Raw genomic sequence first — 23,276 nt, 5'->3', positions numbered from 1 at the left:
CTTGTTTCCATGCCGGCGCGTTTGCTTGCTAGATACCTTACTCGATCCTTTCCGATTTCACGACCATCTTTGCGCAGCATGGCGACCATGGCTACCGGTACGTTTTTTTGTCTTTTTTAGTCGTTTACATTCCTCTGCCCCGCTGGCCCCTTAAGCAAACACCCCGCCATCTCGTCACCGCTACGGCCTAAGCAAAAAAAGATAGCATTCGGTCATCCTTCTTCTTTCTTCTTCTGTGGGATGGTCTTGCTGACCCAACCGTGATGCTGGAAATACAGACCGCCGCCCTGTCGTCATCTCCGGCCCCTCGGGCGTCGGCAAGGGTACCCTCTATAACCTCCTATTTGAACGCCACCCCGACGCCTTTTGCCTCTCCGTCTCGCACACCACCCGCGCCCCGCGGTCCGGTGAGGAGGACGGAAAGCACTACCACTTTGTGCAGATGCAGGATTTTGAGGACCTCATTGCCAAGGACGGCTTTGTCGAGCACGCCCAGTTTGGCGGCAACCGCTACGGCACCAGCAAGATGACGATTGAGGAGCAGACGAAAAAGGGTCGCATCGTGCTCTTGGATATTGAAATGGAGGTGCGCAGTCCCCGGCAGGATGGTCCTGCTTCCATCTCCTACTTGACCTCAGTCCTAGGTCCACACGAGAAGAACAATGACTAACATTTTTCCAGGGCGTCAAGCAAATCAAAAACTCGAGCATCGAGGCCCGCTACGTCTTCATCGCGCCGCCGTCGCTCGAGCAGCTCGAGCAGCGCCTGCGCGGCCGCGGCACCGAGACCGAGGCCAGCGTCCAGAAGCGCCTGGCGCAGGCCAACAAGGAGCTCGAGTACTCGCAGACCCCCGGCGTCCACGACCTCATCATTGTCAACGACGACCTCGAGACGGCTTACAAGGAGCTCGATGCCTTCATCTACAAGCCCATCGAGCAATAGCACTGTGTGAGAAAAGGGGTGCGAACGAAGCGAGCAAATTAGAAAGCATAGACCGTTGAACAAATAAACATACACTGGCGAGCTGGCCTGCGCATTGCATTCGCGCTTCTTTCGATTCTCATACTTTCTACGTCATCTGTGGTACAGGATTTAAAGACATGGATGACTGGCTCTCATACTCGTGGGGTATCTTTACAGTTGATCTCGTCGTTCTGGTAGTTATGATTACAGCCAACTGCCTATGATTGTGGCGCGTGGTGTGGCGGAAACTCAAAATCACATGCTGGTTGCAGCACAAACCTGTGGCGCAGACGTTGGTGACAAGCACTAGTCTTCCCCAGTTTCTCGAACAGGCCGAGGGATCCAACCACATGCATTCTATCGTCAGCAGTCCCTCGTGCTCACTCTCTTCTTTCATCCAATTTTGCCCTGTCATCATTTCTATAGAAATCCGAGAAAATTTTGACTTTCGGCCTGCCAATTGCATCTAGATTTCCTCCGCATCTGCTGTAATCGCTTACCTCCGCACGGCGCGCGTATAGATCGGCCGAGGCCCCCCCATATCAGCAAGGGAACGCCAACTCCACCTGGGGTAGACCGTCCAGCAACTACCTTTTCCTGCCTCCTTCACCAGCAGTCATCACAATCAGCTTGTTGATCTCGCCAGTCTCTGCGTCTTCTCTCCTCCCCCCGCGGACGGCTTTCTGCGCGCCATGGCTACGCAGTCCAAGTTTGCCCTCCCGGGCAACGTCAACGTCCGCGGCCTCGCCACGCAGCTCGTCAAGCTCTACGTCGCCAACCGCTCACGCATCTCCCGCGCCGTCTGGATTACCCTCTTTGTCGCGCTCATCCACCGCATCCGCAACGCCATTGCCGAGCAAAAGGCCGCCTCGGCCCGGGAATCCGCCCAACGCTCGTCGCGCCGCGCCACCGTCTCCCAGCCCGGCGATGCCAGCGGGCCCGATGCGCCGCGCAAAAAGGTGGCGCTGGACCGCGAGTTTTTTCGCTCTCTCATGCGCCTGATTCGCATCGTCGTGCCGGGCTGGCGCAGCAAGGAGGCGCGGCTGCTCATCAGCCACAGCTTCTTCCTGGTGCTGCGCACGCTGATTAGTCTCAAGGTCGCGGAGATGGACGGTGCGATTGTCAAGGCGCTTGTGCGCGGCAACGGCAAGGAGTTCATCTCGAGGATTGTGTGGTGGATGATTATTGCGGTTCCTGCTACATTTACGAATTCCATGGTGAGCATATCATGGTCATGACGCTGAATGGCCACTCGGCGCTAACTCGGCCAGCTTTCCTATCACCAAGCGGAGTTGTCGCTTAATTATAGAACACGACTCACTCAGTTCATTCACGACAAATACCTCTCCAACCTCACCTTTTACGGCATTTCAGCTCTCGATGACCGTATAAAGAATCCCGATCAGCTTATTGCAGTCGACGTGTCCAAATTCTCCAACAGCTTGGCTGAGCTCTACAGCAACCTGGCCAAGCCTATACTTGACATGGTAAGCCTTCTTAGCCTATAAAGCAACTTCTTCTTCACAGCTGCTAACCTCGCCAGACCATCTACACCTACTCCCTCTCCAAGAGCGTTGGCGGTGAGGGCGTCGTCTTCATGTCACTCCTCGTCCAGCTCTCCGCCAACGTGATGCGGATCCTGACGCCGCCCTTCGGCAAGTACGTGGCCGACGAGGCGCGCCTCGAAGGCGAGTTCCGATTCCAGCACTCGCGTCTCATCGACTACGCCGAGGAAGTGGCCCTCTACAACGGTCACACGGCCGAAAAGGACACGCTCGACAAGGGCTACTTTACGCTCATCAAGCACGTCAACTACATCCTGCGCCGCCGCTTCTACCACGGTTTCATGGAGGATTTCGTCATCAAGTACTTTTGGGGCGCCCTCGGCCTTGTCCTCTGTTCCGTACCTGTCTTTGTCAAGCTGCCCGGCGCCCAACCCGGCATGAACATGGGCGACCGCACCGAGTCGTTTGTCACCAACCGTCGCATGCTGCTCTCCGCCTCGGACGCTTTTGGGCGCATCATGTTCTCGTACCGTGAAATCATGGAGCTCGCGGGCTACACCTCGCGTGTGGACTCGCTGCTCAACGTCATGGACGATATCCAGTCAGGTCACTTTGAGAAGAATCTAGTATCCTCGTCTGGGACCGAGAACAACGAAGCTGTACTCAAGGGCCGCGGCACCATCCACGAGAGCAAGGACATATCCTTTATTGACGTGTAAGCTTTACGGCCGCATTTTCAATCGTACGACTGCTGACTATCATAGGCCCATCGTCTCGCCCAACGGCGATGTTCTTGTCGAGGCGCTAACCTTTTCCATCAATCACGGCGACCATCTCCTCGTCGTCGGCCCCAACGGCTGCGGCAAGTCATCTCTCTTCCGCATTCTCGGCGGCCTGTGGCCCGTGTATGGCGGCACCGTGCACAAGCCGCCCTTTACCTCCATCTTTTACCTGCCGCAACGGCCCTATCTCTCGCGGGGCTCGCTCCGGCAGCAAATCATCTATCCGGACTCGCTGCGGCAGATGCGGCAGCGGGGCGCAACCGATGCGGACCTGCTCGCCATCCTCAAGACGCTCGATCTGGCGCACCTAGTGGACCTGTACGACGAGGGCTGGGACGCCGAGGCCGAGTGGCGCGACGTGCTGTCGGGTGGCCTGCAGCAGCGCGTCGCCATGGCGCGCCTGTTTTACCACCGACCAAAGTACGCCATCCTCGACGAGTGCACGAGCAGCGTCACCCTCGAGACGGAAAAGGTCATGTACGAACATGCAAAGGCGCTCGGCATCACGCTCATGACGGTCAGCCACCGCCGCAGCCTGTGGAAGTACCACACGCACATTCTCCAGTTTGACGGCCAGGGACACTACGTCTTTACGAAGCTGGATGCGGACAAGCGACTGAAGCTTGAGGATGAGAAGGAGGACTTGGATATCAAGCTGCGGCAGGTGCCCGAGCTGGAGAGACGCATGGCGGAGCTCACATCATAGACGGATAGGCTTTATAAAATTGTGGAAGATTACAAGTAGGTGATAGCATGCTGTGGACTCTATTCTTCAGATGTATATAGGTGGCAGTCTGGCATTGCACGGCGAGAAGCTCGTGCCATTATAACGCTTTGTATGATATGGATGTCTAGTACCGGGGGATTACACACTTGATTTTGTGTAGACTAGACGACTAAAGCATTTTCATCCTCATTCAACGACCGAAATTGAGTCAACTTTTGGAGTCGATCATTCGTTTTCTGGTGTGACTGTGATGAGGACATAGCTCGGCGCCTGACTGATGCGCAGCTACGACAATAATTTGCCATGCGTAACAGGCAGCTTTGTAAGGTCTGGTTTCTAGACCTGAGCAAATTTGTCTGTGTAGACTAGGCAGCTAATACGTTTTCCTTTCTAGTTTATGCCCGGGGAGATTCAGTCTGAGAGGTCTTCTTATAACTCTTTGCCCCCGTATAATTTATTTCATTTTCTTTCGACCCTCCATATCCTTTTCGATGTCGCTTGGTTCGCTATTTCGCAGACGTTCCCCCCTGGACTTGGATTGTTCTAGATGAAACCTTGTCCGCTCCTGCCAGTGCTCCGCATCCCCTCCACCCTGGTTGCTCTGTTGATGGTTCTCTCTATTCATCACGCCCTGATGATGGGTCACGATTTCTCTCACCAGCTTCGCTCGGGTCTCGACTTTACGCTTGCCGCACATGGACAGTAGCACAGCCGTTTGACTAAGCGCTTCAGCGTGTGACAGACGACACTCGGCGTTGTCGCCGGGGATACAGTCTTTCTCGGCGTCCTTGAGCATGGACAAAAATGTCGGACTGACATCCAAGTCCCAGCTCGAGTCCGGTCTGAGCAGCTCGATGCATTTCTCGAGCCCAGCCTCCCCAGCGAGGGCAGACTTGAAAGCCTTGACAATATTGTCAGTATTGCTGCCATCTGGAATCCTACTGGTCAGTCTGTCCATTTTGTTGGTTGTGGTGTGTTCTTGCAAGGTAGATGAAAGCTTTCGTCAAGGACAGAGTGTAGTTTGTCTGCGTGAAAAGTGTACTTTCATGCGTGGAGCTTCTTTGTTCCGTCTCTCACTTGGCCCTCCCCTTTTATACTTTTACTGGGAACTCATCATGTGCTGTCATTAACCGACATCAACGAGCCTGTGACCAGGCAACAACGATCATGGTCCGGTGCTGTAACGAGACAAATACGAGGATCCATGTCTTATTATTGCGCAATAGAACATGGGCGACCATAAAATGTAGCATACAAGGTATGGGATTTAGGCAGGGTAGAGTAAGCAAGTTCAATAAAACTTGGCCATCGAGGAGAACTTCAGATACGACTGTCTATCTTGACATTCATCTGACTTATATGTCAGACACGCGCGACAATAGGAAATTAGCATATCTGACTCCTCCTCAATTTGCCTTACGCTAGAGTTGCAATTTTCTAGCTCTTTCTCATAATGTTCGCGGATCGTGCGGATTTTCCCACCAGGCTACAGACACAACAATTATGAGTACAAAGTCTTACTGAGAAAGAGGGATAGCGAGAGTTGCACTTTGTCATACCTGGATAGTCTGGTCGAACCTTTGTTCGATGATGCGGTCGCATATCTGCAAGGCGTGCTCCAAGTGCTCGTGGATCGTCTCCTTGCACCCGAAGATGAAGCGCTTCAGCAGTTCTTTCTGCTCCTCAGGCTGCGGCTTCGCGGCGCACATCGTGAGCAGGGCCGCCGTATTGATGGTGCTGAGTACATCGTGCATGCTGTCAGAGTTGAGCTGGGTCGGGAGGAGCAGATCGTAGGCGTCGCGCTCGAACTTTGAAATTGTATTCGTGTCTAGTAGTGTCGGGAAATTCCTGAGGACGTCAAAATTCCAGCTAAATTGCCAGCAAAAGGCCACGAACTGGCGTTCCCTTTCGTTGCTCATGTTGGCTTGTGGAGAATTTGAATGCTTCAGATTGGTATTATCACGGGGATCTTTCAGTTGACTTTAAAAGAAGCCTCGTTTGAATGAAAGGTTACTCCTTCAGACACTGTCGCTCCGAAGCCCTCATTTTATAGATGGGCACGGTTGCTCAAAATCCCGTGATCACCTCGCACGGATCTGCAGCCGGCCTGAGCAAAAGTTGATACATATCTGTCATATACTGTTAAAAGGCTATTGGGGGCGCTGGTCTACAGGCAAGTGCATGGGCAGTGCAACAAGAGATGCGTCGACTTTCGGATGCACGGTGCTTTCCGCAAGCACTATCCGTCCTCTACGACGTGATACAATGTCTATTTGTGAAAACGTTGGCTGAGCCACGCTGGTGAGTAGGTGGATGACTCAATACTTTTGCTTGGCAGACATGCAGCTGGTTCAAATAGATTAAGATGCAGACACTGTTTTCAACGTCACTCTGCTCGGACCTCAGCGCCAGCACCTCTGACTGCATTACCAGACCGTCTTTAAACAGCTATTTGTTGTAGCCTAGTCTATTTATAGAAATCTCATTCGGCGGGTGTCATGCTCAAGTTCTCGAGGCCAATCAGCGGCAGTTTCTGGGCACCATCGGGGAGAGAGACGACAGCAAGTCGCTGTCGACATTGACTGCAGTCACGTTTCAAATTGCTCAGCTTGGCTGTATGAGCGGAAACTTGCCGACAAACTAGGCAACAGTCTCCCAATGTAGCGTAGCTGGATGACAACAGACAACAGCCAAGTAGAGGTAAAAAGTGTGTCCCGGGTCGGATCACTGGCCTCAGTCATTAGATTCTGCTCTTTTGCAGCGCTGAAATACTGAAACGAGGGTACAAGCGCTTCGCTGTCGTGGCCAAGGCTCTGCCTTGCTTCAAGGTAGCACGCTTCCGAACTGTAGAGCTTGGTAGTATGTCATGGTCAAAGTCGCCGAGAGTCCACAGTAGCTAGTCCCTTTGACTTGAGATCGAGTCCAGGATAATTCCATGCGTCGACTTTGAAATTATGTATGATGCAGTCTACTTGGATACATGATGGAGAAGTAATGGAATTGCTTGATTCTTTGCAGTCGGACCAAGTTGTACTCTAGGGATATCCTGGCCTCGGCCATGAGATCTTCACGATCCCTAAAGAGGATCTTGTCATTCTTCTTGATTGCTCAAGTAGCTCCGTATATGTCAATGTAGCTGGTAATGAAAGAAGCTCCTTGGCCGCAGGAGAAAGACCCGATTTCTGATCTAAAACTTTCATGTCCAAGCCCGATCTCCTGTCCGGAAATAAGTTTCGGTGCTCGCTCCGCCATTTTCTGTCATATTTGTCCACAGTGTTTCTTATGGCTCAGTCTGAGTACAGAACTTCTTGGGGCATTACGCCATTGTAATTACAGAGTCAAATCATGTAGACGCTTTGCACTATGACTGACAAAGAGTAGCGCTCGCGTGGAGTCGTGGGTGATACTCTGACACGCTCAGTCACGTAGGTGGACGAAGGAGGCGGGAAGCAAGCCAACACGTTGTACTGAACAAGACAATTACTTCAGTGACACGTATTATAGAGATGACTATGGCGATTGTGGTCTAATAAGAGAAAGCCGGGCGCCATTTCGAAACTCGGCGTTGATCCTGATGAAAGTCTTGAGGCGCACTTTGTTTTGTGTGGTAGATGGGTGATACAAAACGGTGCCTCGGCGTTGACCTGGAAAGATTCCTCATTTTCCAGGACTTCCGTCACCTCTTTTCTTGATCATTCATGACTGCTGCCTTGGCCATATATTTTGGCGCCCCCCTTTGCTGGACGGGTCACAGTTGCGTCCACCTTGACTGTGATGCTTTCTACCCATATCCTTGATTTAAAGCCTTTCTTTTACAAACTCTGCGCTATTGGTGATCCCAGAAGGCTGAGAAAATAGCGGCGTGCGGTGTTTATGATGCAAGATGGTATATGTAATACAGCCCAAACAAGCTGGACAAGTTTGTGTCTGGATAACCACTTTGGCTCTAGAATACATGCCATGCGTCAGCAAAAACCCGCATGCAGACTTTTGCCCAGGCCAAGCCAGCTACTGTTGCGTTTTGCTGCTGCCTACGTTATCCTAGTCGTCTCACTTTGTATCCCGTACTACCTGACTAACAACAACACCTCGACCACACCAAAGCGCATCCAATGGTCGCCGTATCGCCTGCCTGCCTGCCTGGTAAATTACCACAGCAAGCCACAACATAATGCGCCCGTTCCGGGATCCGATAAGGCCAAAAATGCATGACCCCTGCGCCTAATTATTGAATGTGGGTTTTTGTGTTGCGTGGCGTGGCCCCGAAATACGGATATTCAGGGGACCAACAAGCCTTTCTTCATCGGGCGGGCTGCGATTTCTCCAGAGTCCTGCTAGTTTACTTGCACGACATGCCGAGACTTTTTTCTAGACACAGCGCGGCTAGTTACGGATAGAGTCAACAGGAAAAGGTCGTTGGTCGGTCGGTCGGTCGGTCGGGCACCAATCATCTTGCCCAATATGGAATGTAACAATGCTTCCCCGCGTCGACGCTTGAGCCGACATTGCACTGTGCAGACTGCGGCGCCTGCGCTGCAAAAGTACGAACACGCCTTGATTCTTGTTGTTTACTCTGTACGAATAGAGCAAGTCAGGGCCGTTGTGGCTGCAGCTCAGCTGGCTGGGGTTGTTGACGCTGATCGCCAGACTCAACACTGGACTGGGTGCCGGGGCAAGGGTAAAGTTGACTGTAATAATTTGCACAAGGGGCTGATACCGGTATGCTGGTAGGCTAGGCCATTGATACACGTTGCTTTGCGTCCATATACATGCAAGGCGAGATATAGTAGTAGTCCTTTCGGCCACCTTTATGCACCAAAGATTTACGGAGCCCAAAGCACTCACTGCTCAGGTCGCTCACGTATCCAGCAACAGCCAGCTACAGTATTAATCTACACGATCGCGATCCCATGGTGCTCATCGAAATCCCCCCGAGGCCCAGTGTGCCATGCTTCTGCCCCCCCTCCCCCTCATCCCCTGTCTATCATGCCCATGTCTGAGGGAAGTGAGTGAGGCTGATGCTGGGTTGGCACGATGATCCCAAAGTTCTAGAATATGTGTTAAAATCTCGCGAGCTAGTTAAGAGACTGATACAGACTGTAGATGTTGGACCTTTTCATTGCGGGCGCTGCCTCTCGGGTCGGCATTCGAAGATTATCCCATCAACTCGCAATGTCCACAGCCCAGTGCAACGGTAACTTGGCAGTTTTTCTACTTGGCGGCGCTCTCGTCGTACAGTAATCCTGATCCAACGAAATGACAGTTGCCATTTTGACAAAATTCCAATCGGAGTATTCCCGCCGGCAGCAAGATAAATACCCGAGTGTCCCCCGTGTAGCTTGTGCACCACGAAGCATCCAGCAGCACCAAAGTTGGGCGCGCAGAAACTAACCAGTCCTATTTCATCAGCCTTCACAATGCGTCTGTCGCTTCTCCTCTCCCTCCTCCCGCTTGTCGCTGCCAGCCCAGCTGGCAAGCGTGCTGAGCCCGCCCCGATCCTGTCTGCTCGCGGCGAGACCAAGGACATTATCGCCGACAAGTACATTGTAAAGTTCAAAGACGGCAGCTCGCTTGCTGGCCTTGAGGAGGCCTTCGAGTCGGTGGGTGAGAAGCCCGACACCGTCTACTCGGAAGGTGTCTTTCTAGGCTTCGCTGGCAAGATGAGCAGTCTCACCCTCGAGGCGGTCCGCCAGCACCCTGATGTAAGTCGCCGCACCCTCGAGGCACAATGACGATGCAAGACTCCTAACATCGTTTCTTCTTCTTCTTCTTCTTCTAGGTCGAGTACATTGAGCAAGCCTCGCGCATGTCGGCTCAGGGCTACATCACCCAGGGTCGCTCTTCCTGGGGCCCTGCCCGCATCTCCCATCGCAAGCCCAACAGCAACCAGTACAACTACGACGAGAGCGCCGGCGAGGGCACCTGCAGCTACATTATCGACTCTGGCATCGACGCCGACCATCCCGTAAGTCCTAAACGCTGATGTCCCTTCTTACTTTGTACCGGGGGCTGACCCCCCTCCGTGCGCGCAAAGGAATTCGAAGGCCGCGCCACCGACCTCGGCCGCTGGGGCCCCGGCCCGGACCACGACGACTGCATGCACGGCACGCACGTTGCCGGCATCATTGGCAGCAAAACCTACGGCGTCGCCAAAAAGACGCAGCTCTTTGGCCTCAAGGTCCTCAGCTACTCGGCGCAGGACGACGGCGGCTGCCTCGGCGACAACTCGGACATTATCGCGGCCGTCAACGCCGTCGCCAAGGACGCCGCCGAGCGCCACTGCCCCAACGGCGTCTTTGTCAACATGAGCCTCGGCGGCGGCTACTCGAGGGCGCTCAACGACGCCGTCGATAACCTCGCGGGACGCGGCGTCTTTGTCGCCGTCGCCGCGGGCAACAAGAACAAGGACGCCAGCGGCGTCTCGCCCGCGTCGGCCAAGAATGTATGCTGTGTCGGCGGGACGGACTCGTCGGACCACCGCTACGTGGACTCGAATTACGGCGCCAACGTAGACGTTGCCGCTCCGGGCGTCGTCGTCCTCTCGACCTTTCCCAACGGCCGCACCGTAAGTTCATCTGCCAGTAAAAAGAGGGACCCCCCCTTTTGGCACTTGTTTTGCTGCTTCCATGGCGATAAGTCTCTGCTAACATGCGTGAATCTCAAGGGCTACATGACTGGCACATCCATGGCTACTCCTCACGTCGCCGGTCTTGCCGCTTACCTGGCCGCCAAGGACGGCGTCTCCGGTCCCGACATCTGCAGCACCATCCAAGATTCGGCCACGGCCAACGCCATTGTTGATCAGATTCGCGGCACCAAGAACTTGATTGCCTTTAACGGCAACCCTCGTGGCTAAGCTGTTGAACGATGGGCATGTGACGAGGCTTATTATTCTCCAGCACATGTATTTGTACTTTGTACTTTGTATTACTATTTTGACACTGGGGGAGATTCCCGAGGGCAAAGGACGCCCGCCGAGCACACTTGTTTATTTAGCACATGTGATGTTGACAGAAACGGACAACAAAACATGCATAGGTTACTTTCAGTGTATATATTAGTGTTAGAACATAGTTTTCTGTGTTTTCGTCTCTTGCAAGCAACCTCTCTTCTCACTGTTCTGTGACTGTCAGATGCACACCCCCAGCGTATTACCTTGGGCGCTGGGCTCAAAACTCACCGACATCACTCACCTTGATTCTAGCAAGTCATTATGCTCTCTCGGTTGGGACCGTATACCGACGGCAACGTGTGCGTGCACAAGGGCTACGATGAGCTGCTGGTCGGATCGTTCAAAATGGTACAAAAATAATCTACTTGCACACAAGTACTGGGCACAATATTACCACAGCAGGATTATTGTTGCAAAAGCTGCAACGCAAGCAAAGGGATCGCGTATACACGGTAATTATATATATTTCTCTTGGATATAAAACGGAAAATGCCGGTTCCAGACGCTCAAGAAAAAAGACAAAAGCTGGGAGTCAGTCCCATCCTCTCAGACACAAAAATCCTTGTGACCAGTGGTATCCAGAACACCTAACTGTACAGAGCCAGAAAATTAAAAAGTATGAAATCAAGATGCGAAACACAAACCAAGATGAAAAAGGACGACCTGTAGTATAATAAATTCGCCATCAAGACAACAAAAGAATGGCGAATGCAATAAGAGGTCGCTCCTAGACGCAAGACAAAGGAATGCAACTTTCAAGCGGAATGCAGAAACAGAAATAAAATATATGGGGGAATCACTGCTTGTTCTTATTCTTCGTCAACGCTGCCCATGACTGCATTGTTCTTGGTTTTGATGCCCAGCTTAAGCAAGCTGAATCTTTTGCGCACGCTGTTGCCACGCTTCATCAGGCGAGACTCTTTAGCTGGCGCGTCCCTGTCGTCTTGTGATGCGCGCCTTTCGGTGCTGGTCGTGCTGCCGCGCCGCTCTACGCTGCTGGCATCGCTAGAGTGAGATCGGTACATGGCCTGCCGCGTAACATTGTCTTTGCTGAGGCTTCGATTGTGGCCGTGGCCCTTTGGTGATTCGCTGATGCCGTTTAGGTCGGATTGGTGGTCGACACTCTTCTTCTTGCCACCGAGGAAACTCAGGCGCGTACCTCGCGGCTGTTGCAGAGAGACACGACGAACAACAGCGGCTTCTTCGAGTTTTGTTCCGCCATTTGGAGACACGACAGTTTGCCACCTGGGGCTTTGCTCAATAGAAGGTGATGTGCCTCTGAAAATGGTCGATGGTGTGGAGATCAATTCTTTGATAGGGGCTGGCGGAGTAAAGGTGAGGATTTCGGGAGCAAAGGTGCTCTCAAAGTGGCGAACCAACTCATCGTGCCTGCTTGCAGCAAAAGGATCAGACTTGGTTCGTCCAAATAGCGCTAGGCACTTTTTAAGCACCATGGCGTGATCAATGAGAGCCGTCTTGATGGCCGCATTGCTAGGGCTCAGCTCCTCTTCATCTTCTTCCTCATCATCCTCGTCATATTCATTGTCGCTCTTCGGCTCAGGCAGAAGCTTGCGGTAGCAGGCCACACTCTGGTCAGATTTCGGATTCACAGAAACCGCTACAGCATCCAGAAGAAGTTGCATGTTCTTGTCATCGCCTTCCGAGATGCGCCGCTCCAAAGCAGCCATCTCCTGCGTCTTGCGCACAATACGCTCCAAAGCAGTCTCATGAGCAGAAAGCTCGAGTTCGCCGACATCAATTATTTCGCTTCGGCGAAGAATTGTCGGGAACGGTTCGGCAGTTGTGAAAACCAGTTTTTGGGAGTAGTGGTCTTGAACAGGACCATAAGTGGCACGCTTGGCCGTGATGGAAAAGACCTGCGGGTGAGAGGAGAGCAAGAAGTCGCGAACGACCTGAGCAACACGAGTACGCTGGTAAATCTGATGGGACAGATCGCGGTGTGGCGTCACAACCGAGATAACCAAGAACTGTCCTTCGACTTCGTCGCCATCTTCCGACGTGATAATCTTTGCTGACGGATACTGCTCTTGCATCCTGTCTGTAAACGCTGCAGCCCGTTCGCCTGGAGAGCCTTCAAAAATATATTGCTTGTCGCGAAGAGTTGTTGGAAAGCCAAGGCCACGGTAAATGACCTTGAAGTATTTCGGCACCAGCCTTTCGCTCTTTGAAATAGTTTCGTAAATGGTGGCAATGGCGCGTTCGGCCCGTGCAAGCTTGGCGAAATCATAAATGTTTGTTTCGTACTGCGCCTGAAGCTCCTTGTAGGCTGTGAGTGCGTTGCTCCACGACTCGCCTTCTTCGAAATGCTTAATCATATCAAAGTAAATCCTTTCCTTGCGCTCAAAGTGCGTTTGGGCCGGATAGTCTGGATCTGTCATTGCGCCAGTCTCTCGATTCGGGTCCCAGTCATATAGCTCGGCGTGCAACCGCAGCGCGAGACCAGCCTCGGCCTGGTTGCGCGTTTCGGCCTGCAGGCTGGCCAGCTGGTGTACATATCGCACGAATATCTCCTCCTTTTGCATATCTCGAAGAAACTCCATCAGTCGAAGCCGGTTGATAATGTCCGAAGCTCCATTTCCATTGTCCGTGCTGTGCACAGCAACCAAGAGATCCAAAAACTCATCCAAAGTTCCAGTTAGATCCTGAAGAGCCTCCGTCAAGGACTCGTCATCTCCAGAAAGGGCAGCAAATCTCTCCATCAGTTCCCCCAGGAAAAGCTTCTGCAAAACACTCTCTGTCAAAGGCTTGGTCTTGAAGTAAGTGTCGAGACAGTCCACCATTTCCGTCTGGATGACAGAGAGATCCTCGCTCAAAGTCCACTCACTGACAATCATAGTTTGCAATACCTCAACGGCCATTCTCCTCAAGCCCTCATGAACACTCAAGCACAGCTCCACGATTGGTCCAACCAGGCCGGGAACATACTGCACTTGATAACCGCCCATCTTGGCCAGTCCGTACCTGGTGCGTTCTTCGTTGCTTGCTTCCCATCCGATGGCCTCCCACGTTCTACGTAGCAGAGCAGCTCCATCCTCGCGCACATCACCAGCGATTTTCCAAACAGCTCGTCTTTTTTGCTCGGGGAAAGTTTCCAAGGCAAGCGATGGGCTACCTACGAGTTTCAGTAACGTCTCGAAAAACAACCTCCATAGATCGGTATTGAAACTTTCGGCATCATCCGGATGAGGTAGGAAAGTCTCCAGCAAGATTGACGCCAAGTATTGGAGTGTGCGCATGGCAGACTTGTGATGATAGATGTGTACACTGAGCCAGCCTTCGGGGAATGCCTCGCCTTTCAGGATACTCATTTGTACCTGGAGAACATTCTCTAACATGGTCTGAATGTCGCTGTCTGCCAATTCTAGCTGCATTCCTGCGGGCGAGCTTGAGATCGCCGACAAAATGGCGGACAATTCGGCCAAAGATTCGTCAAATTCCATATTATGAGCCGTTGACTTCGTCGGAAACGGGTAGGACGAGGGAAACAGGAGTGACAGTTTCTTTCTTGCGGGCGGAGGCGACGCCAGAATGGATAGGTAAGAGTCAATGACTCTGGGCGCGTGATCCGGGATTTCAGGGCCGATGTAGTCCAGCTGATTGGCAAGGATAGAGCAGCATAGTCGGATTTGGTTTCTCCACTGGTCAGTCATGTCCGGGCAGTGACCCCAATGAGGACTAATCCAGCGAACAGTATTGGCGCTCAGTGCGGATCTCTGGTCAGGGTGGCTGAAAATATCCAGCTTGGAATAGTTGATAATGAGGACAAGTTTGTACAAGGTCAACTTACCCTTGACATCGGTGCAAGAGTCCATAAAGTCAATGGCGATATGAAGAATCTCTTCAGCTGTAAGCATACTAGTGAGCTCAGGAAGCCACGTGTGAAAGTGTTGTACAACTAGCGTCTGGCTACCAACCAAAACAGGGGCCGGGTTTCGCATCATTTCTTCAAGGGCTTTGAAAATTGATCGAAGCTGCTTCGTGAAACCCTGCGCCGAAGTCTTGATACCAATGCCTGCCTCCTTGGCTCGCTGTTGACTGCGTGCTTGGGTAATGAACTTGAGGATGTGCCTGACAATCTTGAAAGTAGATCTCAGCTTTCGGGCGGTCTCGGTTTCTGTTGGGTGCTGGAGCAGACGCGCAAGGGCACGAACAAGACAAGAAGCTGCGAACGGATAATTGAACTGCTTCTCGGCATACTGGTCTACCAGAGGAACCAGGTTAAATCGTCTATCGTGAACGATGCCCAAGACTCTGACCAAAGCCGTAAAGACAAGATCTTCGTACTCATTTTTACCAGAGTGCTCCACCAATATACCGAATAAGCTGTCCAGAACGTCGCCAAGCAGCTTAACAATCTCGATCTCAGGCACAAAGTTGATCTGGCGCAGAACGGCGGCCAGGTCCTCCTGAGACAGCTCTCTCCATTTCAGAAGGCCAAGAATGACACGGTCTTGCGAGAAACGCGTACTGCACAGAAATGTTTCGATAAGAAGTAATGCAAGCGGGCCGGTCACTTCGACCGAGCGCTCGTCTCTACCTCTTGGTGCCCAGACAGTGGACAGATATCCGCCTTTACCTGTTGGTCCTGCCTGCGCTGTTGAGGTATGCTCATCTATTTTATAGAGCAGCAGGCCGTGCGGCCCATCGCGAATGAACGCTTCCCGGTCCCAAAGAGGTATATGTGCGACAGCGAATGGGGGGCTTGGCATGTCGCTGATAAACATAACAACATGGGCGGTGGCAACATCGTCCGCAGGCAGCGATAGGCGCAGTGTTTGATTCCATGCCTCACCACGCTCAGTGGCAGCAGATTTGAAAGTAGTCAAGCCGCTGCTATTCGAGGATGGAAAGATGCAGTTTTCAATCTTTGTTCCGGATCGCTGTCGAACCTCTAGCGTCACCTGTAAATTAGAAGCCTGCATTCCGGGAGGCATACTGGTAGCGCTTCCCCCGTATCTAGAGAGGAGATTCTGCTTTGCAAGAGCCGCCGTATTGATTGTGAGGTAAATATCGGATCTGGGCCGCGTTGGTGCGCCAGAAAATCCGATCCTACTAGTCTTGGAGACCCCGGATAAAATTGTTGGCGTGGCCTTGATGAGAGCGTCCGCGTCTGGGTGGTCAAAGGCCTTGAGCGATACCTGAAGTCGTTCGCCACGTTTCGCTCTCTCGAATGACTCTGATGAGTTACCCATTATTTCCCGAATGATCGGATTCCATTCTTCACCCATATCTTTGTCGGTCATGGGTCTTGCGGAGGGCGCCCAGATACTAATGACATGCTCGACCTCTTCGTCTTGCTTCATGATGGGGTTGAGTTTCATAACGCCAACACCAACGGTGCGCTGGGCCATTTGAACCTCGTCGACTATCACGCTAGCTTGCGAGCCAGCAGTGCTGGGGGGGGCGTGATCATCGCGGCTTGCTGTGCGGTTGGAGTAGGGTCGGTCTACCCGCTGTTCATTCACAGCATCCGTTTTGGCGGCTGGTGAGCCTCGCGAAAAAGTTGACCTCGTGGATTTAGCGGCCCACATGAAACTTCTTCTTGAGCCCTTATTACCACCGATGGGTAGTGACTTGGTATGCTCTCGAGTGTAGTAGTTATCCCCCAAGCTTCCGGCTCTAGTTGAGGGAGGCAGCATTTCAATTCTTTGTGGAGACTGCACTTTGATGACCAAATAGAGATCTGATTCGGGGGCAGCTACGTCACCGAAGTCAAGACTGGACAAATCGGTGAACAGTGTTCGCGTAGCACCATCTTGCATGAGGCTACCCATGGTGCGCCCAGCAGGGACGTCGATGCTGAAGGCTTCGGAGAGGCTTGTGGGCTTGTCATGGTGCGGCTTGCTGGCCAGGTAGGCAACAAGGCACGTTTCCTCTGTAGAAGCGCCAGCAAAACCCTTGACATCCAGCAGCAGATGGTGTAGGCTGGCAAGCTCAATTGTTGGCTTAGGGGGCTCATCAAGAACGCTCATGCTGGACTGGAGCTCTGTGAGGGCCACGACAGAGTCTTCGCCAGTTAAGATGCGGCCGCGCGCACCGGGGTCGCGCACAATGACTTCACCACCACAAAGCTTGTTGACCTGCACCAAATCCCATACCGTCTTTTCGCGGAGAATCTCGTACTCGCGAGAGGTGAGGACATTGTATAGGAACTGTTGACGGTGCAGATTGAGTTTTGTGATGAGCTGAGAGAGTTTGTCGAGCTTTGCGTATTCCCTGGCGAGGAGGAGTTGGTGGAGATTTTTGGAATGCCATTCGCGCAGGCATGATGAGATTTCGTCAATCAAGGGCTCGGATGCTGATGTGGGCGTCTCGTCGCCAATTTTGAGCATTGGTACTGGCGCTGGAGGGCGTGGCATATTCGGGTCACGTTCAACGGGCACTGAAAGCTTTGCAGTGATGCCGTTGGAAAGTTCCTGTAAAGGTGCTCGACAATTGCGCGGGGCTACTGTCTTGGATTGTTTGTGAATGTTCTCGACATCACTCTCGAGTCCCCCCTTGGCCGAGTCTTCGGACCCGTTCTCATCTTGCCGTGATTCGTCATTGTTTGCGTGGGGATCTTGGTCATCTTGGGTGGTATGTTGGTCCCCGTCGTCGGATTCGCCGAGCATCTCTCGAACCTCGACGCAGCTGCGAGGGAAGATGCCGCTGAAGACTCTAGCCTCGAGCGTTTGGCCCTGGACAGATGTCAGGCCTGCAAGAAGGCTGGGAGGGGCGACAAGATAGCCCCTCAGCCAGTTGCCGTCGGCAGTCTCTTCAATGATATACAGCTCATCGCCAATTTCGAGGGGGAGGTCGGCAGGTTGTTGGGCGGTGAAGGGAAAAGTTGCAACCGCAAAGGCGATGCGCGGAAGCGGATGCCAGGGCATGGCAAAGCGTCTATGGCGAGAATCGACAGCGCAACTCTGAGGGAAGCGACTCGAGTCGATTGCGGTAGACGAGGCTCAAACAGGGCTGGGCCTGAAAGCCTATATATGAAGCTGGCCAGCCGGCGGAGACTGAGGTTGCTGGTGGCCAGAGAGTAGCGCTAGCAACAACATGAAGCTCCGATGGCGAGGCCAAGGACAGAATAGGTTGCGTCGCTGCAGTAATTATCTACCAAATGGATATCAAGACCCGATTCGGGGAGAGAACAAGCAGTTGCTGGAATTCGAGGCTGGGAGAAAACGTGGGTGGCAGAAAGAAAGTCCTTTGGGGGGGTCTTGCGCACACCCCTGAGCGAGGCAAAATGGGGAAACTACTGCAGGTTGGTGGAGGTGAGGTGGTGCTAATAAACTAGACGGCATGTCAATAGAAGCGCAAGCTTTGAGCCACGAATGAGAAGCACCACTTGAACGACATGTAGCATTGAATTAGGTCATTTTACACACAATTCTTAGAGGAAATGAATAACTCGGTCCGTGCTGCAGAGATACATCTCAGCATGCTGCAGTACATGTGAACCTGCTGCTGGCGAGTCTGGCGGTGTGCTCGACAACTGTTGACTGTCTGTGTCCGTATCTATTGAGGCAACTGAACTAGTTAGTGATATCGGTCCTCGCTATCACTACCAGCACCGTCAAATTTCCAATTATGCACTTGGCCCTGATTACGGAGTCGGCTATACCATTGGAGATGATGGAATGCTGCGCACGGCCAGCGAATGGCATCCCACTGTTTCTTTCTTCTTTAGGCGAGCACAGAGCCGCTAGCTCATCACCAGTGGAGTTCCCTATGGGGGATATGATATATCTCGGATCAACCGCGCCATAATACAGGGGACAACGTGCTTTTCCGACCTGCCAATTAATACCAGTACAGTGATGGCAGATTAAGGGATCATGACACTAAAAGCCCCAGACTGTATGTCGAAGATCGTGCCGGGCAGCGCCTGCAAGCCAAACATACAGGCATTCATCGGGGCATAAGAAATAATAAAATTTAAAAATCAAGATCCTCCGAGCCGATCTCACCCCTAGTGGCCAAATACACGTCGATAATACCTGCAGCTTGCATGGTGATGCCAGCCACGAGAAACATATATAGGTAAGGTACCTACCTACTGTATTACCACTGTGGTGCCGGCCAGCGACTTCGGCGCCCTCCAATGTACCTTATCCGTTCCGTGCAGCCCAACTTCCGCACCTCAGTACCCTATCTCTTGATTGCTGCCAACAAATATTACTGGTAAGCGTACGATTTATTAGACGTCATACTCGACGATTAATAAAAAATTTAAATAGTTAGCTAGATAGTCACGGGGTAAAGACTGCCACAGCCAGCCTAAAAGTAGATGTGCCGCAGAACGGATGCTCAATCAGCCTCATTTCTGCACTACCACCTCTCCTGCAGCCAGCATACCATTCGGCCAACTGCAACTCATCATTGTTCAAGGCTGCTCCAAGATAAAGCGCCATTGGTTCCCCTGCCAAGCCTCAAGATGAACCCTCGTTTCGATTCAAGACAGCATGTGGACATGGACATGAACGCATTTCTGCCCAACCAAGCATGTTCTAGGGTACCGAAGGTACCCAGCCGTCTGTGGCATGATAGCCAAACAGCTGGGCCCGTGGAGGTACATAGATCGGGAAACGTGATAATGCCAGGATCTGCGTCAACATGCAGACGCAAAACACTTGTTCCACCTTAGTTGGATTGTCGATATCCATCCTGCGCTGACTGACGCCCGCAACTCTCACCGCCTCGCGCTGCAAACAGAACAATGGGAAGGTCGATAACTGCTAGCTCTGGCCCAGCGCCAACTGGCCGCCGTTGCAATGCGCTTGGCGGGTCTCCAACTCCACGCCATATCATGACACTCGTTGCTCTTCTCGTCACGACCGCTCACACCACCTTTGCCTTAACTCCGCCAACGCATAAGTCGATATATGACTGATCTACAAGAGGAGTCCATTATTCGTACAAAGCCCACGAGCTGCTCCAATTTCCAACACAATTTTCTCACGCTTCGCCTCACACCAACCTGCTAAACGCACACAACCACCATGGGAACACCATTCATCTCGCTCCTCGAGCCTAGCAAGCTCGAGGGCTACAAGCCGGGTGCTCCGCGCGACGAGCAGCCCGTCGGCTTGCCCTCCACTTTTCTCGATGCCATGGAGGTGCGCGAGGACGTCTTCGTCAAGGAGCAGAGCGTCCCCGTTGATAACGAATTTGATGTCAACGACTCACGCAGCTGCCATTGGGTGGCTTATGCCAGCGTCCACACTACCCAGAAGCAAGAGGTCCGCGACGAGACGGGCGCCGTCGTCCAGCCGCGCAAGAGCTCGACGCGCAGCACGCCCATCGGCACCGTCCGCGTCGTGCCCTTTCCCCACGGCCCCCATCCCGTCAGCGGCGGTCGTTACTGGAAGGACGTTCTCGAGGGCGAGGCCGCCCAGCCATCTGCGGAGGTGGATACGGTCGCCGCGCCCGTCTTTGCCGCGGATCGCCCGACTACGTACCACGACGGCAGAGAGTCCTACGTCAAACTCGGCCGCCTTGCCGTCCAAAAGGACTTTCGCGGCAACCAGATTGCGGGCCTGCTGGTCAGCACGGCCTTGCAGTGGCTCAAAGAGAACCCGTCGTATTTTGACCCCAGCGTTACGGAGCTTGGTCTCGAGCAAATGGGCGCTAGACGAGAAACAGAAATCCCATCCTGGAGCGGGCTGGTCTGCGTTCATGCCCAGAAACAAGTCCAGCCTTTCTGGGAGCGCTGCGGGTTTCAGGTCGACGAAGGTATGGGAACGTGGTGGGAAGAAGGCATTCTCCACGTTGGCATGTTCCAGCGGTTAACGATTGGAGAGAAGAAGGTGCGGATTTACTGATGAATGACGAATCATGAATGATGAATGCAATCAACCCAACTATGGGATGTTATAGAGCTTATGACTTAACATGACATGAATGAAGCTATATATATAACTCTGCGACAATTGCTCATTCTTGTGTGACGGTAAAAAAGGCGTTTATAGTACCCCAAAAAGCAGTAACGCTGCATCGACTGAAGCCATATCCTGCATGTTATAGTAGTTACATGTAGCAAAGAAACAAAAAATGATGCGTTGTACAGAATCTATGCCGGTACATCCCACCTCCGAGGTGGTCACTGCTGATAGACAAACATTGACACATGCCATCATGACGACACCCATCGGAGGTGGTCACTGCTATAGACAATCATTGAACACATGCCATCATGACGACACCCACACGCACGCGTAGCAAGCAGCTTGACAAGTCATTAGGTCAGTAGGCTTCTTCAGAGCCCAGTTTTATTGAGACTAAAGACAATTCCATGACAATCCATAGCCGCGTTCCCAGACCCGAAACGCAAAAATGCAATTCTGTAATATGCCAGAACCACGCCAAAGCCGCACTCCATCCAGACGTAAATCCATTTTTGTGAAACCCTCTATCGGTTGCTCTTGGCTACACGCTCCAGCTCATCCTTCTTCTTGATAGCGTACGAGTTGCTGCTGCCCTTGGCGGCGTTGATCAGCTCTTCGGCGAGACACTCGGCAATGGACTTGACGTTGCGAAAAGCGGCCTCGCGGGCACCGGTGGTGAGGAGGGCAATAGCCTGGTTGACTCTGCGGAGGGGGGAAACATCGACGGCCTGGCGACGGACGGTACCGGCGGAACCAATTCGGGTCGAGTCTTCGCGGGGACCGCAGTTGACAATGGCGTCAACGGCGACCTGGATGGGGTTCTGGTCGGTCATGAGGTGAATCTATTTTTGCGCCTAGTTAGCAACACACCATTTATCCATGCCCGTCGCTCCCACACGATGTCCAATTCGCTATGCACTACGTTTTTGTCTCTGTCCGTTTGTGGTGTTGCGAATTTTCTTCGAGGTGGAGCAGACTCGTTCAGAGATGGTGGTCACTCACGATCTCGAAAGCGTGGTCGACGATGCGAACAGCCATGAGCTTCTTGCCGTTGTTGCGGCCGTGCATCATTAGAGAGTTGGTCAGACGCTCAATGATGGGGCAGCTGGCCTTGCGGAAGCGCTTGGCGGCATACTTGCCAGCGGAGTGGGTGACATAGACGGGCTTGCTCAGGTAAATGTAGTCGCTATTATTCAATCCGTCAGAATACATGTTTCCAGTCTCGTTTCCGCGGCGCAGACAGGGAGAAGTTCGTTCGATTCGACATCAATTCCCTCCCCGTTCGTCTGCGCATACACGGCGGTGCAGGATCAACATACGTCAGAGAGATGTCGCGAACCTCAACATCGTAGTCCCACTTGTTGAACAGCTTGACATTGCCAACCTCCTTGGCGACGTCCTTGGGAAGGACGCTGGGGAGAACGTCGATATCACCGCCCTCAGACATTTTGAATATAGCAGTCGATGTTTCCGTGGATGGCGGGGGACTGCGGTTAGTATGCTCGGGTTGTCGTGATGGGATTTTTCCTAAGGTTGGAGGTCTGGCTCGGCTGAGGAGGGTTTGGCAAATTTCGGTGGGTGTCATGTGGGCCAATCAGGCGTTGCAAAAAATTGGGTGCGTACCCTATACGGCACAATTGTTAGGGCAAGCCTGCCCTGCCACTGCCAGTGGCGCGGGGCCCATCCCGAAGTGTAGTCGTCTTCGCAGCTTTGGCGAAAAATAGTTGTTCCTCCACACTCCGTCAACGTCAAATCACATCACATCAAAATGGTACGCCCGCACCTGCCTACGACGACGATGCTCGCCAGAACGAATTGAATACCCAGAGATCAATGAACTAACAGCCGATTTTCTTGGTGTAGGCGCCTGCTGCTGGAGCTAAGAAGCAAAAGAAGAAGTGGTCGAAGGGCAAGGTCAAGGATAAGGCCCAACACGCCGTCATTCTCGACAAGAGCACCGCCGATAAGCTCTACAAGGATGTCCAGTCTTACCGCCTCGTTACCGTCGCCGTTCTCGTCGACCGCATGAAGATCAACGGCTCGCTCGCTCGCAAGTGCATCAGTGACCTTGAGGAGAAGGGCATGATCAAGCCTGTCACCACACACAGCAAGATGAAGATCTACAGTATGCGGTTTTACCTGGCGACAACAACGAGAAATGAAGCACTAACATTTTTTGACAGCCCGTGCCATTGCTGCTTAAGCGCATTTCGACCAAGGTGTTTTCTGGAATTTTGGCGTCATGATGGCCTCCATGATATATGGCCGAGGGATGGGGAAAAGATACAAGGCAAAAAACTGCCTGGTTGGGACGCTTTTCACACTCGGTAAAGCATACCTAGAAACCGAATTTGCATGAGCAAACGGCAACTGAATGAACAACAAAAAAATCTTCATGACAATGGCCGTTGAATTTTGCCCCGTGACTGCGCTGAGTGCTCACGAACGATCGCAGCA

At 52.7% G+C, this 23,276-nt stretch overlaps 8 protein-coding genes across 8 annotated transcripts; 5 read left to right on the top strand and 3 right to left on the bottom strand.

Moving 5' to 3' along the window:
• Nucleotides 1–87: 87 nt before the first annotated feature.
• Nucleotides 88–942, top strand: BBA_08583 (guanylate kinase; the record flags this gene model as incomplete). The annotated part of the gene is made up of 3 exons (XM_008603680.1): nt 88–97; nt 279–586; nt 682–942. The coding sequence occupies 3 exons, from the start codon at nt 88–90 to the stop codon at nt 940–942; spliced, it is 579 nt and encodes a 192-aa protein (XP_008601902.1).
• Nucleotides 943–1,655: 713 nt separating this feature from the next.
• Nucleotides 1,656–3,956, top strand: BBA_08582 (adrenoleukodystrophy protein; the record flags this gene model as incomplete). Its single annotated transcript, XM_008603679.1, has 4 exons — nt 1,656–2,180; nt 2,235–2,450; nt 2,507–3,183; nt 3,233–3,956. The coding sequence occupies 4 exons, from the start codon at nt 1,656–1,658 to the stop codon at nt 3,954–3,956; spliced, it is 2,142 nt and encodes a 713-aa protein (XP_008601901.1).
• A 475-nt stretch (nt 3,957–4,431) lies between these two features.
• Nucleotides 4,432–5,896, bottom strand: BBA_08581 (uncharacterized protein; the record flags this gene model as incomplete). Its single annotated transcript, XM_008603678.1, has 2 exons — nt 4,432–4,878; nt 5,537–5,896. 2 exons carry the CDS (start codon nt 5,894–5,896, stop codon nt 4,432–4,434), a joined length of 807 nt encoding a protein of 268 aa, XP_008601900.1.
• Nucleotides 5,897–9,394: 3,498 nt separating this feature from the next.
• On the top strand, nt 9,395–10,833 carry BBA_08580 (subtilisin-like serine protease; the record flags this gene model as incomplete). The annotated part of the gene is made up of 4 exons (XM_008603677.1): nt 9,395–9,679; nt 9,757–9,942; nt 10,012–10,542; nt 10,642–10,833. The coding sequence occupies 4 exons, from the start codon at nt 9,395–9,397 to the stop codon at nt 10,831–10,833; spliced, it is 1,194 nt and encodes a 397-aa protein (XP_008601899.1).
• Nucleotides 10,834–11,738: 905 nt separating this feature from the next.
• BBA_08579 (SH3 domain-containing protein) lies at nt 11,739–17,819 on the bottom strand (the record flags this gene model as incomplete). The annotated part of the gene is made up of 1 exon (XM_008603676.1): nt 11,739–17,819. One exon carries the CDS (start codon nt 17,817–17,819, stop codon nt 11,739–11,741), a length of 6,081 nt encoding a protein of 2,026 aa, XP_008601898.1.
• A 2,115-nt stretch (nt 17,820–19,934) lies between these two features.
• Nucleotides 19,935–20,756, top strand: BBA_08578 (Acyl-CoA N-acyltransferase; the record flags this gene model as incomplete). The annotated part of the gene is made up of 1 exon (XM_008603675.1): nt 19,935–20,756. The coding sequence occupies one exon, from the start codon at nt 19,935–19,937 to the stop codon at nt 20,754–20,756; it is 822 nt and encodes a 273-aa protein (XP_008601897.1).
• Nucleotides 20,757–21,343: 587 nt separating this feature from the next.
• Nucleotides 21,344–22,266, bottom strand: BBA_08577 (ribosomal protein S7; the record flags this gene model as incomplete). Its single annotated transcript, XM_008603674.1, has 3 exons — nt 21,344–21,661; nt 21,822–22,005; nt 22,139–22,266. 3 exons carry the CDS (start codon nt 22,264–22,266, stop codon nt 21,344–21,346), a joined length of 630 nt encoding a protein of 209 aa, XP_008601896.1.
• Nucleotides 22,267–22,402: 136 nt separating this feature from the next.
• On the top strand, nt 22,403–23,022 carry BBA_08576 (S25 ribosomal protein; the record flags this gene model as incomplete). Its single annotated transcript, XM_008603673.1, has 3 exons — nt 22,403–22,438; nt 22,683–22,944; nt 23,003–23,022. The coding sequence occupies 3 exons, from the start codon at nt 22,403–22,405 to the stop codon at nt 23,020–23,022; spliced, it is 318 nt and encodes a 105-aa protein (XP_008601895.1).
• Between the last annotated feature and the right edge of the window lie 254 nt (nt 23,023–23,276).

Source organism: Beauveria bassiana, assembly GCF_000280675.1.
Source record: "Beauveria bassiana ARSEF 2860 unplaced genomic scaffold BBA_S00036, whole genome shotgun sequence".
NCBI lineage: Eukaryota > Fungi > Ascomycota > Sordariomycetes > Hypocreales > Cordycipitaceae > Beauveria > Beauveria bassiana.
Note: the sequence above shows the minus strand (reverse complement) of the source record. Positions and strands in the feature narration are given on the sequence as shown.